The sequence below is a fragment of the Haliotis asinina genome, chromosome 16 (genome assembly GCF_037392515.1).
Source record: "Haliotis asinina isolate JCU_RB_2024 chromosome 16, JCU_Hal_asi_v2, whole genome shotgun sequence".
In the NCBI taxonomy this organism is placed as follows: Eukaryota; Metazoa; Mollusca; class Gastropoda; order Lepetellida; family Haliotidae; genus Haliotis; species Haliotis asinina.
The window spans coordinates 19684810-19703526 of NC_090295.1; the positions used below are offsets into that span (position 1 = coordinate 19684810).

Genomic DNA, 18717 nt, shown 5'->3' on the forward strand with positions numbered 1-18717 from the left:
TGTCTAGCTTTCTCAGTGTCTCTAGCTTTGTCAGGCTATTGTCATTGCACTTTGGTTATTTGGAGCTCGTCATGCTATCAATCACTAGTTTGACAAGTGTCAATAATGTCTGTCATTTATTCAGGTGAGGACTTGCTGACGCCCACCAAGATCTATGTGAAAAGTGTGCTGCCATTGATGAGGGAGGGCAAGGTCAAGGCCTTTGCTCACATCACTGGTGGGGGGTTAACAGAGAATATTCCACGGATACTTCCTGAAGACCTTGGTGTCACCCTGGATGCCAAATCCTGGAACATACTGCCAATATTTGGATGGCTGTCTGAAATGGTAATTGTTGGGAATAGGTTTTGAATTTGATTGCATTTTTGCTTATCCTCTTAGTTAATAGTTTCAACCTTTGTACCTTTGTATGTACTCTGGAATGAAACTGCTGCATTTTAACAACTGGTTCAGTAAATTGTAAGAGAATGTACATTCCAAAAACCAAAACATTTTGAACCATCACCTGCGAAGTACAATCTAGGATGTTTTTTCACAGTAAACTGAAATGTATTGTTGGCAGGATGTTTTTAAAAAGTTGGATACTGTGGCTTGTGTGCATACACTATGCAAAGGGATGTGACTGGAGGAGTGCGTATTTGTTACACATACTTTTCCTATTATCTTGCTTCTAATCATACGTCAGCAGTTTCTTTAGTACTATTTTTGCATATATCATGCACTATGATCTTCATGTCAAGGTTAAAGTCAGTTTTGAAAATATTTATTTGTTTGAACAGCAAAAAATCAAGAGAGACTGGCTGGTCATGTTTTTGTTGACATTTAACTTGTTTTATTTTTGAGTATTAATCTAGTGTGAATTTACTACTAGAAAATACATTTTATAAAAAATGTTATTGTTAAAACAGTCTTTTTCATTAATGGTTCAATGTTTTATTAATTAATTTTTTAATTAATCTGTCAAATCCTACATACTGCCATCAGTACTGAAATATCTTTGTAAAAAAACACGTACTGAATAATACAAGTAAACTTTCATGAGAACTTTTATTGACATATTGCTTTTTACGGCAGTGCCACACAGGGGCACCACTCATCAAACAAATGCTCTGGTGACTTGCTATATTTACTACATGTTTAGATTCAAGACACATTTTTCTACAAAATGATACCAAATTTAACTATTTCTTGACATTTTGATATTTTGTATGTAACGTCCTTCCATACGAAGAAGCATCGATGTGTGTTAGGGCACACTATGCATATTTAGTATTGAGTGAAAAAATGGCAATAAACAAAAGTAATTTTCATGTTCTAAGGTTGGAAGTGAGGGAAAAAATATAGTGTAAGTAAATCATAAAGCTAGAATCAGTTCTCATTTAATTTAGCTGCGAAGTTGCAGTTATTTAAAAACGCAAGATTATTGTCTAGTTGAAAGATGACTAGCTACAAAGCTACAAGGCTGTACTAGTCCTTGGAAGACTTAAAGCAGTTCCAGACCTAGGCTCGTCCTGAAATGCTGCCTATCCAATGCTGATATGGTAGATGCATGTTGTGGCTCAACTGCATAGATTGTTGATGTCATACGCTCTCCAAATTTCTGAGAATAGCGTTAAACCACGAGCAGAAGTAATACCAGAACTCCAGATATGGTGTGTATTTTCGTATTCTACTCAATAAAAATCACATCTACTCGATTAATTAAAAATCTGGGAGTACAAAAAGCGCATCAATCATTTAAAACCTAATAGGGCTATAATATCTTGCATACATTACTCAGCTGAATTGGCTTGCATATGATTCGTCATGGTGCACTAACTGTACAACAGTATTAGCTAAGAGTAGGCGATGGCTATATATACATATACTATTACAGCCGTAGCCACTGTCCGGGGTTTACTCTAATAGTCACATGACTTCCATGGTGAGTATTTAGAAATGGGAGTATACTAAACGCCAGTTACTCCTTAAAATATGCATTACTCATACATAAACAGTAAATACCCAACTGCTTGAAAAATTATCTGGAGCTCTGTAATTTGTACTTAAGCATTTGTCATTTGTCCAGGGACGCATATCCAGTGCAGAAATGGCTCGTACTTTCAATTGTGGACTTGGGGGAGTCCTCATTGTGACGGCGTCACAGTCTGCAGAAGTTGTCAGTTTGCTGAGAGCAGCTGGAGAACAGGCTGACATCATAGGAACAGTCCGACGGTATAAGGGTAAACCATACAACACCATCATGATGTCAACTGAAGACTGCTGTGGGGGAGTAACTGTACATAGCTAACAGGGACAGTTAAATTTGGCATATATCCAGTGTTTGGAAAAGGTCATGTGCCATTTGTAATTTATACAATTCTGGGTGCATTTGTGGTTGAATGTGTGAAGTCCATTTCCTGTGTTCCCAAATGGGTGGTGGTATAGGCTGATTGTTAAAGCAGAGATGCCAACCCTCACGCATTTGGCATAATTATTATGATTTTGACCATTACACTTACTATTACGCCATTACACTTAATATGCAAAAATTACTGGTTTTAGGAAAATTAATAAAGTGGATAAAATTCACAAGAAAGTGTTTTTTGTAACACACTCATGCAGGGGTTAAGTAATGGCCTTACACCAATAGAAATCGCTTATTCTTAGAATCTCGCTTATTCCAATTAATTTTTGATGCATGAAGTTTCATAATGATTGGTGCCATGTATTTCGGTATAACTTGCTCTATATCGAAGTGACCAAAAGACAAGCATCACACTTTTTTACCATATGTCCTGAAACCTGGCAGGCATCTCTGTTAAAGCGTATGCTTTTGTTGGAAAGAATCTTGTGGTTAAAGAGTTGGCTTATACCAAAGACCTGCTTGTATGGTGTGTGAAACCCATTTGTCTTGTATATCGCTTTAAACAGCAGAAGCAGCATAACCCATATGTAACCACTGCTATGCAGAAGTATTTGTAAAAGTAGCATATAATCTATCATTTATTGTTCACTCTTGTGTGTAATCCCCAGGTCTCTTGTCCTTGCCACAGCTGTCCAGATATTGTGATATTATTCAACAACTTCATATTTGTAGCGGGAACGACACGTGTGAGGGTCGATCACCTGGAGGACAGTCTGGTGCAGTCATGGAGGAGGGTGCCAGGTGTGACACGTAAACGACGTGTTGGAGTCCTCATATCCGGGTCAGGTGAGGTTATTATTCAGCCTCGGCAGTTCCTTAGGGACTTCATGATCCCTGAAGGATTCAGATCTTACTTCCAATATTTTTAGCAATAAAGGGGGGGGGGGGGGGGGCAAAGTTTTGAGTATGAAGGTAGTTGGTAAAGAAAGTTGGAAAAGGCCTGAGTTGCTCACCAAAACTATTCCAGTTTATCAGAAAGAATTATGGCATCAGAAAGAATGCACACAAGTAAAATGGTGCCAGTTATATTTGAGTGTTTTCCATATTTCATATTACAGTGCCTCTTGGATTCCACAGCAAATTTAAATCAAATTCTGCACTCTATTTTTCAATATTCTACAAAACATTCTGCAGTTAAAACCATTATACAGACCTTCACAGTTTAATTCTCAAACACAGATATATTTAGTCGACAGTGCACATCACATCATCAGCAAGTTTGATGACAAAGCACCCACACCTTTTTCTGTGTTTTAGAATTAAACAGTCGCAAGAATGTCCTCCTTTCACTTCCAGGCACCAACCTGCAGGCATTAATTGACCACACTCGTGATATTACGAACAGCAGCGCTGCTGAGATTGTGCTTGTCATTTCTAACAAGGCTGGGGTACAGGGACTTTCCAGGGCAAAGAAAGCAGGCATCAAAACAAAGGTTAGTAGTTGTACCATCCGTGAATAAGTGTGTCTGGTTTTATCCTCCAGTTCATTTTAGTGATGAGGTGAGGCCAAAGGTAGAATGAATCACTCAGCAGAGTTGCATCCCTTGGTTTGTCATTTTACCCTGAACGTTTGTCATTGCGAGGGCTGTGTATTGGCAAGAAAATTGTCTAGGAAAAGATATGTCTATACTTTTTGTAATACAATGCAGTCCAAGTCATTGTTCCTTCATTATACAGGTTATCAGTCATAAGGACTATGGAAGTCGTGAGGATTTTGATGAGGCTCTACACCAGGGTCTTACCGCAGCAGGAGTTGAAATTGTATGTCTGGCTGGATTCATGAGGATACTCACAGGTTAGTTAACACTGTGATTGTGGGCAGGTCAGGGCCCTGTTTCACAAAGATCTTAAGATCTTGTAACTTTTCTTGTAGCATATGAACCTTCTATACTGTAACATAGGATTTATAGGATATCATATTTAAAGGATTTAGGTTAGATTTATGGACAACAATCAACTTGGTATGAGGAAATTTACAGAGGCAGAAGCAATTCATGTTAACAATGAAAATATGTTGAGTATAAATGAAAAAAAAAAGGAACAATTGAAGTTAGTGGTTTCCCTTAACAAAGGGAGGTAACTCATCATGGCAGTGAACACGTTAATGGACAAAAGTTTACAAGCCGGACAAATGACTTGGTGCCAGCCCAGTCCGTCCATAAGAGACGAATCCCACCAAGCACAACATAATGTGATTATATATTTTATACCCATTTATCTTTCAAATATGTGGGGCTTTTGTCTTTTCACTTATTCCAGGTGGATTTGTTAGGAAGTGGACTGGGCGCATGTTGAATGTCCACCCCTCCCTGTTGCCCAGCTTCAAGGGGTCAGATGCACACAAGCAGGTCCTTGCTTCAGGGGTCAGGATCTCTGGCTGTTCAGTGCACTTTGTGGCTGTAAGTACAGTTTGACTGGTTCACCATGATTCTTTTGCAGATAATGGAAGAAAGTAGTAATGAATAGTTGTTGTTCATTTTAGGTTACAGTAGGTAGGGGGGAAAAGAGGCTTTGAGAAATCCCATCATAGGATCTGACAGAAATATGGAAATAGTTGCAGCTTGATGGGTTCAAATCATTGGAGTGGTATTTGCATAGGGTATTGGTCTTTGTATGACATGATTCCACTTGTGTTTTGCATAAAGTCATGAAGCACAAATTCCTACAAGATATTTCTCTACCACACAAGGGTTGGTGGGGTAGCCTAGTGGTTCAAGCCTTCCCTCGTCATGTTGAATTCCAAGACTTGTGTTCGTTGGGTAAAATATGTGAAGCCCATGATATTGCTGAAAGTGGCATAAAGCCCAACTCTGGCTGTCACTGGAAATACAAACAAATCATGTTCCAGGAGGAAGTTGATGCTGGAGCCATTTTGGTCCAGGAATCAGTGCCTGTGTATCCTGGCGACACAGAGACGAGTCTGTCAGAAAGGGTGAAGCAGAAAGAGCACAAGGCATTCCCCCAGGCTCTGGAGATAGTAGCCACACAACAGGTTACTCTCACACCTGATGGTAAGCTGGTGTGGAATTGGTAACATAGGACACAGAAAACCCATCAGTTGGTTCTCTGCTTGCTTTGTTTAAGGTGCTAAGAAACTGAAGAAAAACCCTTTGTAGATTATTACAAAGGGACAATGCTTTGTTACTTGTTTTTTTATGTTGTTTCTCATTTTAATGCATAAGAATAAAAGAAATGCACATGTATCTTTTTATTCTTTGAAACAGACAAGTAATGACCATGCCTACAGATGATTATTTGTAGGGATAGGTTGCACACATCACAGAGCTGGCTGTCTGCCTGCCAGCAGGTACTTCAGCCCTTTCCAATTGTGTCCATGTGAACAGCTGTGCTTTGTTGCTGTTTTAGTTTAAACTATGGAAGGCAAACTTGAGTTCGAAATTTTACTTATAGCATGCAGCAAGTACTTGCTACCTGGTTTAAAAATAGGTAGCAAAAGCCCTTACTAGGTATCAGCATTCTTTCCTATTGCTGTTAATCCCTGAGAGTCCTGGAACTCTCCTGACCCTCTTGCTACTCCCGACCACCTGTTTACTAGTGGTGTATGGGATGAAAATCTCTAACAGTCTGGGTCTATATACCCGTGAAGGTCCCGGGGTAGAATAGGCCTTCACCAAACCCATGCTTGCCATAAAAGGTGAGTATGCTTGTCGTAAGAGGCAACTAACGGGATCGGGTGGTCAGACTCGCTGACTTGGTTGACACATGTCATCGGTTCCCAATTGCGCAGATCGATGCTCAGGTTGTTGATCACTGGATTGTCTGGTCCAGACTCAATTATTTACAGACCGTCGCCATATAGCTGGAAAATTGCTATTGCTAAGTGAAAACTAAACTCACTCACTTTGGGTCTGTCTCCAGTCAAGTGGAAATGACAGCTTATTGAACATAAGCAGTTGCTACCCTTTCAACCCTATTTAGAGCATCAGCCCAGTAGTATCCTCCCTTTTTCATTTACGAGCGGAATATGAGTGCTTTTTCCTAAAGAAAGTACCCCTCAAATTTACCCAACTACAAATAGCACATGTTGAATATGTCTATTGATAAACTTTATGAAACATACCTGATACTCAGATCACCTGCAGATCGTGAAAAAAAATCAGTTCTTTCCGATTTCCAACAGTACTATAGTTTTTGATTTGTTCTTGAAGTGGGCATATAGGTAGTTGTCTCCTTTAGACATATATAATGTCTGACAATCAAACGATCTTGTGCTCAGATTTCGGGTTGTGTGTATATTCATAATCCAAGTGTACAAATGCTCTCTCCACTTCAGGCAATGACTCCAACTTCAACTGGAGCGGCTCACCAATGTCATGAGCCTCTTTCATTGACATTGCTTCTGGAAGCACAATGTCAACCTCAACCAAGAAATTGTTCCCGAAATGGAATGCCCTCACCTACAAAAAAACAAAAACACCTGTGCAAGGAAACATGGTCTCAGTATTATTAGTTACACTGAGTAGAACAAACTCAAGTAGGAGGTCGTGTCATGTAACCATCCAATCAAGCATGAGACGGCCAAATGGATTTAATCAACCAGACAATAGCTACTGTTAATTATGTAAGTCCCGCCAAACTATAATGACTAACTTGGATCCCTCAACAATCGAAAATCTGCAGTATATATGCTTAGGACTTTGTCATGGTTACCATCTGCAAGCTGACATCCTTGAAAGAAAACGTTATTCTCAGCAACTGTATAATCACTGTTCACTGTAGTGTGCACCATGTCCAAACGATCATATAGAAAATAGCATTCGGGTTCATTCAAGTACAAACCTGTTAGTAGAGGGGTGTAAGGAATAATACTGAAATTGAGATTACTGAGAATGGTCAGATGACTTATTCCAGCTGGCATTCTTGACCAGACATTCCAGTAACTTGACAAGACTACTCCAGTTCACTGCTATCATTATTAAATAGTATCTGGATACTCACTGTGTCAATGTGCAAGATTTTTTTATGGTGGTTCATGCAGATCCATGTCAACTTGCTAAGAAACTCTGGCTGAGCTGTGTAGCCTGTCAGAAGTCGGATTTGCTCTGAAAAACAAGACAAGTGAGATTTTACACAGCTTGGCGGAAGGATACCAGAAATATATGCAAACACATATTTCAAAAAAGACGTGGGCATGATGGTCTGTAACTGGCACACTTCACAAAATGACACCAAGAACTCAGTTTAGGGTTATCTGCCTGTTACATCCAAAAGTGAGTGAGCAAGTGAGTTGAGTTTTATGCCACATGCAGAAACATTCCATCTATATAGCAGCAGTCTGTAAATAACCAAACCTGTACCAGACAAACCAGTGATCAACAACATCAGTATCAATTTGAGTAATTTAGAACCGATGACAAGTCAGCAAGTCTGACCACCCGATCCCGATAGTCACCTTTTATGGCAAGCATGGGGTGCTGAAGGCCTATTCTACCCCTTACCTTCACGGGTAAGAAATCAGATGATGTTAAAATAGCACCTTCACCACACATGCCTGAAATACTATCAAAAGCAGCAATAAATTAAAATTTAACTATGTGTTACCTGCCCCAGTCTTCCACCAGTTATACACAATGTACAAGCTGATCAGGATGGCGCCGGCTGGATCCACATAACTCAGGTCAGAGATACCAGTCAGTTGGTTCAACTCACTTGATCCTGAAAAATGACATGGACATACTCCTTTCCTCTGTTTTTGATTGGACTACACAAACATTTTTTTCCTTCTTTTAAGTGATCCCCAATAGCTTTCAGGTTGAGATGTGTGTCTATGTAATGCTTGACAAAATTTTTAAAACTAACATGATCGCCATTGGTTTTCTGTAAGATTTTTTTGGCAAAAGAGGCCCTTCACACAGATCTGTTCTTTGCCATGAATGTTAAAATTACCATGACTACATTTGGGAAGTGACTTTTTTCAGAAACCCATGTACTTGACTCAAAACTGTTCTTGTCTGATGTATTTACGTTACTGTAATACAAGATGTAGATTCATCTGTGCTTACCAACGTAGCCACATGCTATGGCCACAAAGTTGGAGCAGACGTCGTTCCGATGATCAAGTGCCAGAGCCTGCACTGATGGTGAAGGGATACGACGACACAACAACCACAGCACAAACTTAACACCTGAAACACATAACAAAGCTTGGTACCTGCAATACAGACAGGGAGACTTTGTACCCACAATATATATATATACATAGAACGTCATACTAATGTGAGTGAATGAGTGAGTTTAGTTTTATGCCGCACTCAGCAATATTCCAGCTATATGGCGGCGGTCTGTAAATAATCGAGTCTGGACCAGACAATCCAGTGATCAACAACAAGAGTATCGATCTGCGTATTGGGAACTGATGACATGTCAGTCAACCAAGTCAGCAAGCCACCCAATCCCGTTAATCGCCTCTAACGACCAGCATAGCTGCCTTTTGTGGCAAGCATGGGTTGCTGAAGGCCTATTCTACCCCGGGATCTTCACGAGTCTCATACTAATGTATTGTCTGAAACAGAAGAAAACTGTTTTTAGGCTGTTACTCTGTATCCAACTGGGCGTTCTGTGGGATGTGTAATCAGGACTCCAGAAAAGCAATTCTGTAAAATGTAATACTGATAATTTGAAAATCTGCCGATGGGTATATGAAATTAAATCTTCTCTCAGGGTCTTTCTCAGAATCCATAATTTTACGGTCAAACTACTAATATGGATCCTTGAAAGTAATATCTACAACACAACCTACCAATAGTTCCTCCAGCAATGGCAAAGACAGGAATATCAACTACAGGAAGTCCAGCGGTCCCAGAGGCAATAGAGATGATCTTCTGTATGGACTCTCGTACCAGCTGTAGGGAAGCAGCTGCCATTAACACCGAGAGGATTATGATGGCAACAGGCTCAAGCTTCGTACGACCTGCAATGAAATATTCACTGTGTTCACTGATAGAATGTCTTGATATTTTTTCAGGTTATCATATGTTAGTTTCCTTTCGTTTTCAATATCTTCATACATAATTATTTTTTTTCAGAGATTTCTGTTGGTTTGCAAGTGTGTGAGAAACATAGCTTCCCATATATTTTCAAACTGATACAAAATATTTGAATTGCATATACTAATGCAAATATAAGTTTTCTGTAGCAAAATTAAGACTCATTCAAATATTTAATCTATAATTCAGTTCATTTCATCGAAAATCAAATCTGACACCTTGGTTTCAATTTTTGTTAACTATTGTCACAATTTCAGTATTTGAACACTTCTTAACAAATTATTTCCACGCAGCCAGAGCTGAAATAAGGTGAAACGTAATTGGTTGACACAAGGCTAGTTATCCAATAAAAATTGTTATTAGATATCGCCATGTTGATGATGGATTTCACAGTGAAAAATCCGACTTTGAGCGTTACATGACTGATCAAATCAATAATGATCAAATCGACAGTCCAGCATGGGAAATCGAAATGAATCCAGGGATGGGTGAATTGTTGTAGCCCTATGATGTATCTGAAAATTAATTCCACGATTAAGTCTATATTTGGATTCTACTTTCTTACTCTTTACAAGGATTAACATTGTTCCAATTATCCACATTCAAATTCGAGATATTATCACACCTTTAAATTGCTTTTGAGTGTGTGAGTATGGTTTTATGCCACTTTTAAGAACATTCCTGCAGCGGGGGGCAGTATTGGGCTTCCCACATTGTACCCGTGTGGGAAATTGAAAGCTTTAACCGCTTGACTACTCCACTCCTCCCCTTAAATTGCAGGGGTACAAGCAACATTTTGTCCTTCCAAAAATGACGCTACATATACTTTGAGTGAGTGAGTTTAGTTTTACGCCGCTTTTAGCAACATTCCAGTAATATCACAGCGGGGACACCAGAAAATGGGCTTCACACATTATACCCATGTCGGGAATCGAACCCGAGTCTCTGGCGTGACAAGAGAACGCTTTAACCATTAGGCTACCGCACCACCCCTGACACTTGAGATCATATCTGAAATTTTTCTTATTTCTGCAAATTATTTTATAAAATTCTACAACTTGGTCACAGCACAAATCTTCATATGACAGTATTGACACTGATTTTCAACAGAAATAATTCCATTACTCAAGCATGCTGACTTGATAGTCCAAGCTGCTCCCTTTTGAATTAAGCATTATGCTAACATAAAGATGCTAAGATATGCCATAAATTTGAGGTACTGGTAATTTGAATTGCCAGGTCAAAGACCATGGCAACAGATACTGAATAACTCTGCATCAAAATCAATGAAGAATTGGGCTATATTGCAACGTTAATTTAGTTTGAGTCAATGTGATGGCATGCAATCTACCTGACCACCAAATTTATTTAGTATTCCCTTCTGCTAAGTATAGTATTGTGTCAAAGAAGTGGGTAGATTCAAGAGCAGGTGGGGCCCTGAACAGAGTCATGGGCAGGTGGGCTAGATGAGTAGTCATAGGCAGGTTGAGCCCTGTGGGTAGGGGTAGAGTTGACTTATGGGCAGGTTGGACTCTGTGGGTAGAGGTGGAGTTGAGTCATGGGTATAGGTTGGGTCCTGTGAGTAGGGGTGAGGAGAGTCATGGTAGGTTGGGCCCTGTAAGTGGGGGTGAGGAGAGTCATGGTAGGTTGGGCCCTGTGGGTAAGCGTGAGGAGAGTCATGGTGGGGCACTGTTGGTAGGGAGTAAGTACCCTTATAGGCAGGTTGGGCCTTGTGGGTAGGGAAATAGTTGCGTCATGGGCAGGTTGGATTCTGTGGGTAAGGAAAAAGAGTTACGTCATGGGCAGTTTGGGCCCTGTAGGAAGGGGTAGTACTGATTCGTAGGCAGGTGGAACCCTGTGGGTAGGGGGTGAGTAGTCATGGCCAGGTTGTGCCATAAGGCTAGAGAGTAAGAGTCATGGACAAGTTGGGCCCTGTGGATAGGGATAGAGTTGCGTCATGGACAGGTCAGGCCATGACTACTCAGGTCAGTTAACTTCATTAATTAGGGGAGCAGAATGTTTGTGCTCTGTTGCATCAGAAAGGTGAACTTAAAAGCTGGGTCACTGCATATTCTTTCTTTATCATATTTTGCCTACTTGGAAACACAGCTTCAGCACAACTGTGTATGTGTGCCTGGCTCATGTTTCAAGAGCCGCCTACATTTTCTCACCTAAAGTATACCTGTAGGGGTATCATACCATGGTCATACATACAGGTGTATTAAGGTGTCTGGATTCGAGGGTATGTACATTATAAGTTGTTCACTGGTCGCGAGGGGGCCATGGTCTCATGTACCCTTGAGGTTTGTTTATGTTAACAAACCTCTAGGGTGCATGAGCCCATGGACCCCAAGGGACCAGTGAACAACGTATTTATCTTATCGAACACCGGAATTTTAATTTTGAACTGTTTGAAGCACTTCTGTTGAATGCGAGGGGAATTGCAAATTTGCAGACGACACAAGGTTAACAGATTTACAGTTATCTCCCTTCCATCGATTTTCAATCGCAAAACAGAGGTAATTTCCGTGCTTGATGCGTGATTCAGTGTTATTCAAGGTAAAAACATACTACCATGAAGTACCAGAAAAGTTCAGAATTCCCAGCGGTGTACATTGAAAATAATACATTGCCTGGGGTACATTGAAAATAATAGAATAGCGCTTAGCCAATCAGAAAGCGACATTCATGTGTGAGGTAAGATAACAGTATGTGTACTCACCCTGTGGGTATATGTACGGATCCCTCTTCTTCACAGCCTTGGTGGCCCACCACAGAATGATGCCTGATGCAAGATCAACGATGCTGTCCACCAGACTGGAAATGATGGCGATTGAGCCAGAAAGGGAGCTGGCCACCGCCTTTGCTATCAGCAGTATCTACAACAAGATGAGTTTAACAGATGTAATGCAGTCATTCATGGCAGCGTGGAGTTTGTGTTACATTGTGTCATTAGTGTGTCATTAGTGAGTCATTAGTGTGTCAGTACCGTGGCTGCCATTACTATGTATCAAGAGACTCTACACTCAACAATATTCCAGCCATAAGGTGTCAGGATGCAAATGATCCAATCTGGACCAGACAATATAGTATCAGTAGAATGAGGAACGGTCTATATATTTGGGATACAGTGACATGAGTTGGCTGGCCTGACCACCTGATATCACTAGAAGCGTCTTATGACAAGCACAGGTTCCTATTCTACCTTGGATATTCCTGACTCTGTTCACAGGATTAAAAACAATTAGGTAACACTTCAGACAGCAATATCCTGACATATCATGCGAATAAATGCTGTTTAATGCTCTAGTCATTGTTACAATTTTGGCCATGCTGAGAAACCAATGAATGACAGTGTAACCAAGACTCCCACTAAATATGGACTGCATTGTGCAGTGACATCTTTAACCAACCATTAACAATTTTACTCTCAACTTGATGGAACTAATTGTTTTCATATTGAATTAACTTACACAGTTGACAATGAACGTCAGTCGCGCATAAAACAGTGACTTCTTCTGGAGCACCTTGACATAGCTGGTGTCAATCATAGCATCATCAATGTCCAGTTGAAGCTCCTCGAACGACTCGATCAGTCGGTCCTGCGCCTTGTAGTAGGACCTGGATGCCAAGACATGGGGTTGGTGGGTTTATGTAAGTAGTGAGTGAGTGGGTTTGGTTTTACAATGCTTTTAGCAATATTCAAGCAATGTTATGACAGGATACTACAGAAATGGGATTCACACAATGTGGGGAATCAAACCCGGGTCTCCACTGTGACAAGTTAATGCTTTAACCACTAGGCTACCCTACCGCCCCTATATGAGTAATATGGGGAAACACAGAATCTATGAAACAAGAGTGAGTGAGCGTGAGATTTATTTGGTTGATTTGTTGCTTTGTAAATCAGAAAGGAAATTCAAATCCACATTGTATGGAAATACGCTGTATACACAGGGGAGGTAACTTATGTCGCATACATGTACAGGAAGTGAAAGGGAGATTAATTCAGAAAGGATCTAGAATTAAATGGACTAATGTGAAAGCATTTCACCTAAATGAGTGCATGATAAATATAGAATCAAAGGGCTGGAAGACCATTATATAGAGACAACATAAAGACTTCTTTAAGTGTCTTCAATATGTTTTTTGGAAAGTTTGATGATTTTAGTACTAACAGACAGAAAACGAGCATTGTGGTGACATTAAACTTCAACAAAAACATGACCAGTCAACCAGTCTTGATATCTTGTGCAGTAGTTCTTTAAACACACAAATATTTTCAACACACACTTTGACCTTCACAAGAATGTTTTGGTGTTTGAACCAAGCCAAAGTAGTAATAAAGAAACTGCTTTATGAATACAATTCAAGTGAAGTCTATAAAGAAAGTCCAGTGAACCATTCTTGAGATATCATACGGACTATTTATGCTGAAATTCTCAAAGTGTCATCGTGACCTTGAAAATTATGTGAAGGTCACAAAAATCGATTGGACCTTGCACCTTCCCTAGATAAAGCTTGGTGCTGAATATGAAGAAAATCCAGTGAACAGATCTTGATATATCTCACTGACAAAGGTAAAACATTAAAGTCCCCTTGTGACCTTGAAATGAAGGTCAAGGTCACCATACCTGACTGGTACACTGCGATGAACTTTGTCACCCAATATGAAAAGAATCTAATCTACGGTTCTTAAGATATTCCAATTCGTACAGACGGACAGAGCCTAATACTGTATCCCCCACTACACAATAAATGTGCAGCCGGGGATAAAAAGGAACAGATATTCTTAAAAAAGATATATCTAAAAACAGTGTTTCACTGAGTATGAGAAAACCTGGTTCATTCAAACTATTACTAAATATTATCTCTTGTCAGAAAGACACATTTCCAATATTTTCTTTCCAAATTAGTGTGTGAAAAAAAATGTATTTTTTCAACAAATGGTTTAAATCGTTTTCCTTAGTATTTACCTGATACGCTTGTTGTGGTGCTTGTTTTCGGCACCTTGTTTTTTGGAGGTGAAATGAGAAAGGGGTACTTTCCATCTTCCTTCATCATCTGAAAACAAAAGAAGCATGTAAGTATGGAGGTAGCATTAAAGGGGCACTGATCCAGAGAAATTTCCTTGGACAAGTTGATGCTTTTGTTATTGTAGTTCTCTCTTGAGTACTCCGATGATATCCCACAATTCATGACTGGTTCGTGACCTCTGTTGCACCACCCGCATGTCACGAAGTCAATGTACGTCATTATATTTTGTCGTATAATACTAAAGAGTATATTACCATATTTGCATGCATTTTGGCTGTTAATGAAAAAGCAGATAATCTACTTATACTTTAATTTATAACATGAACATAATATCTAAATATTGTATAAATTACCAGCTTGAATCATATTTCACACATGCCCTATGTGCGACCTAGAGTATTTTGTCTGTCATACAGATTCTGCTGAATGTTACTATAAATAATGTTTTAAAATGCAAATATTAAATTTTCTAAACAGACAAAAGTTATAGCAACAATGTCATGCTGTTGAGTGAGTGAGTTTAGTTTTACACCGCACTCGGCAACATTCCAGCTATATGGCAACGGTCTGTAAATAATTGAGTCTGGGCCAGACAGTCCAGTGATCAACAACATGAGAATCAATCTGCGCAACTGGGAACTGATGACATGTGTCAACTAAGGCAGCAAGCCTGACCACCCGATGTTGTTAGTCGCCTTTTATGGCAAGCATGGGTTGCTGAAGGCCTATTCTACCCCAAGACCTTCACAGGTCTGTCAGGTTGTTACCAAAATCCACTGTGGAAGATAAAAGTAATTAATGAATTAATCAGCATGTTATCAGTTAATCCTTTGATCAATGGTTTGTTTTTGTAACTCAACTTACAGATAATTCCTTTTGCTGCATTTTAATGCACATATTACATAACATGTAATACATTTGCCACATCAGACCTTATTTTATAATGTTGAGTATTTATACCAGACAGGAGAAATGCTGAATGGGAACATTTGTTGGGTAATCTGTTATCACTAATTATACCTGTTATAAATTCATTAACTGACCAAGTGAATGATGACAATAATATATGTAGTTTTTCCCGAGTTACAGCAAGGGAGAAGTACTCGCAATTTTTATTGCCTGAAAGCACTTATGGGCCAACACTCTTATCAAAACAGTGTTGGAACCTACACCAAAATGTCGCTCTCATAGCAATAAAGAGGGTAAGGGGTGAGTTTAGTTGTATGCTGAACTCGGCAATATTCCAGCTATATGGCGACATCTGTAAATCGAGTCTGGACCAGACAATCCACTGACTGACAACATGAGCATCGATCTGCACAATTGGGAAACGATGACACACGTCAACCAAGTCAGCAAGCCTGACCACCTGATCCCGTTACTCACCTCTTACAACAAGCATAGTCGCCTTTTATGGCAAGCAGGGGTTGCTGAAGGCCTATTCTACCCCAGGGCCAAAAGAAACTTGGTAATTAACAGTTTTGTTCAAATAGTACAGGGGTTCAAAGATCCCATCGCCTGATGCCCGGGACATTTTTCATTTCAGGCAATCAGATAATGGTCCCTTACTTGCCAGTAGGCTACAAGATAATTTCTCCTTATGGTTTCAAACTGCAAATAAACTTGGATTTCATTTCATATCTGCTCAAAATGTAGCTATTAAACTTCACAATGATGTAGAGTTATCAGTCTTTGCTGTTTATCACTTCTCAGTAAATAGTCCACTAAACATTAACATCAAAGGCCATGTTGATTTATTCCTTCATAATCATATCATCCTGATTATGTCATAACAAGTCATGTCAGGACAAGTTACTTTCTTAAAGTCACTTGCCCTATGGGAAGTGGCTTTTTTAATAAAATTTTGAACCCATGTATTATTACTCTATTGCAAAAAATGGCGGTGCAGTCTATGTACAAGGACAACACTGCCTGACAAGATCTTGCCAATTCCTCCAAAAATTACTGTAGAAGAGGTTTTGTATAAATAATTCAGGTTGTTCCATTTCTTAAAAGGGGAGACAGGAGATCAGCTGTGCATTGGAACATACAGTTTTAGTCTGTAGAAGTTTTGGGACAACATCCTGTAAAATGTAATATCAATGCTTCAGTGCTGATGTTATAACATACACACACACACAATCAACCCTTCATCTGATGTTATAACCATAACACAAGATTGCTTCAATGCAGATGTCAAAATGCACACACCAAATATCGTTTCAGTCTGTGTCATAACACACACAACATCGTTTCAGCTCTGACGTCATAACCTGCCTAATAGTATTGCTGCCATTATAACACACACAATATCATCTTTTTTCAATCTGATGACGTAACACACAAAATCACTGTTTAAGTTCTGATGTAAAAACACATGCAATATCACAGTTTCAGATCTGATGTCATAAGGTATACAATATAATTGCTTCCTATCTGATGTTAAAACACACAATTAATATCGTTTCAGCTGTTATGATATAACCCACATATTATCACTGCCTCATCTCTGATTACACACATATCACTGCTTCATCTATGATTACACACATATCACTGCTTCATCTCTGATTACACACATATCACTGCTTCATCTATGATTACACACATAATATCACTACTTCATCTCTGATGACAAAACATCTACACAATATCCCTGATTCAGTTGATGTTACAACCCCACACGATAACATTGCTTCCGTTATACTTCCTGAGAACATCCACAATGCCATTCGACCTACTGTAATACTATAAAACATCCCGAACACCATTGCATCTCTCAAATCACATAGCCTTGCTCCAAGGCTGTACTGAATGTTAAGTATAGTAATGATCCTTGAACATGTTAAAAAAAGTAAGTATTACGCCAATGCAGGTTTGCTTGGCAGTGTAATGAGGCAAGAGAGTTATTCCCCTTGGACAACTCTCGGGTGGCTGAGGCCTGGTTGTGCAGACGAGTGTGAGTGAGTGAGTGAGTTTAGTTTTACGCCGCACTCAGCAATATTCCAGCTATATGGCAGCAGTCTGTAAATAATCGAGTCTGGACCAGACAATCCAGTGACCAAGAACATGAGCATCGATCTGCACAATTGGGAAACGATGACATGTGTCAACCAAGTCAGTCTCCTCTTACGAGAATCATAGCTTTTTATGGCAAGCATGGGTTGCTGCAGGTCTATTCTACCCCGGGACCCTCACGGGTCGTTGTGCGGACGAGCGCATGTTCTGTTTGAGTTGGAATTAAATACAGTATCCCTTTACCTAAACTGGCGTGGTGGCAGCAAGATACGACTCACATCTAATGAAGCAGGTGTCACCTTGGTCTGTGTTACTTGTGTGTCACTGAACGTGGTTGACAGGTCAGGTGGTAGCGCGCCTGGATAACACGTAAAACTACTCTTTCATTATGGCAAATGCTCAGCGGGGACCAAAAATGTGGTGTCTTACCAAGGCAGAGACAGTGACTTCGTTTGAAAGTAGGAGGCAAAATCTCTTGCATACTTTATCACCGACGGGGCTACATGGCTGAAAAAGGCGCGGACAACTCCACTCAGAGGCATGACAAACAATGGTGACGATGTCCAGCAAGCCCAAAGGCAAACTGCACAACAAAAAGTAAGCAGTTGAGAACTAATGTTTGGACAAATTGCCAATTTCAGCCCAATCATGTCGAGAAATACTATTATCAAGAACGTTCATAGGCTGTATATGGCACGCCATACGCCTTCACTTTGGTTTTCAGGCCACTGGTGGCCATTTCCTCGATTTCACAGACATTAAGCCCGAGCCCAACGAGAGACCTGAAGATTTATATCAGAGACTCATGGCCTTTGTGGAGGACAATTTACTTCGTCGTGACGGTGGTATCACCAACCACGGCACTGCACTGGACGAGGATGAGGAGCTCTCACCATCATTGTGAAAACTTTGTGGTGCTTACTTGGCTTAGACTATTCCATGTTGACCTGCCAAAGTTGGTTAAACCTTATGGTACAGACCTGCGCTCATGTACAGTTGCCTCACTGAAACCAGAAATCTCTCAGGCTCTTGACTCACAATTGGATGAAATACGCACTGCAGAGGATGCTAAGGTAATGAGAGCTACCACAAACCAAAAGTGCTCTTCACCCTTCTCAGTTCCTACACAAACTACACGACCAATGCGGAAGGTCAGCAAATCGTGTCCATTATGCAAAAAAGCTGGTCATGGGGGCCATGGTCACTTTCTAAGCGAATGCAAGTTCCTTCCAGATCATGATCGCAGGT

The 18717-nt window shown here is 40.0% G+C and overlaps 2 protein-coding genes across 5 annotated transcripts in view; one reads left to right on the forward strand and one right to left on the reverse strand.

The window, feature by feature from the left end:
• LOC137268670 (trifunctional purine biosynthetic protein adenosine-3-like) overlaps positions 1 to 5608 on the forward strand; it is a 34983-nt gene extending 29375 nt beyond the window's left edge. For both annotated transcript variants that reach the window (XM_067803259.1, XM_067803258.1), the window contains exons 15-21: positions 125 to 327; positions 2069 to 2222; positions 3080 to 3193; positions 3704 to 3840; positions 4085 to 4202; positions 4667 to 4806; positions 5256 to 5608. In XM_067803259.1, the coding sequence (XP_067659360.1) occupies positions 125 to 327; positions 2069 to 2222; positions 3080 to 3193; positions 3704 to 3840; positions 4085 to 4202; positions 4667 to 4806; positions 5256 to 5441 (1052 nt within the window). In that variant the 3' untranslated portion in view covers positions 5442 to 5608. The remainder of the gene's footprint in view (positions 1 to 124; positions 328 to 2068; positions 2223 to 3079; positions 3194 to 3703; positions 3841 to 4084; positions 4203 to 4666; positions 4807 to 5255) is intronic.
• LOC137268672 (uncharacterized) overlaps positions 5601 to 18717 on the reverse strand; it is a 28059-nt gene continuing 14942 nt past the window's right edge. For all 3 annotated transcript variants that reach the window (XM_067803261.1, XM_067803262.1, XM_067803263.1), the window contains 8 exons: positions 14391 to 14478; positions 12888 to 13035; positions 12137 to 12293; positions 9168 to 9338; positions 8431 to 8553; positions 7970 to 8083; positions 7367 to 7470; positions 5601 to 6825 (listed from right to left, as the gene is read on the reverse strand). In XM_067803261.1, the coding sequence (XP_067659362.1) occupies positions 6625 to 6825; positions 7367 to 7470; positions 7970 to 8083; positions 8431 to 8553; positions 9168 to 9338; positions 12137 to 12293; positions 12888 to 13035; positions 14391 to 14478 (1106 nt within the window). In that variant the 3' untranslated portion in view covers positions 5601 to 6624. The remainder of the gene's footprint in view (positions 6826 to 7366; positions 7471 to 7969; positions 8084 to 8430; positions 8554 to 9167; positions 9339 to 12136; positions 12294 to 12887; positions 13036 to 14390; positions 14479 to 18717) is intronic.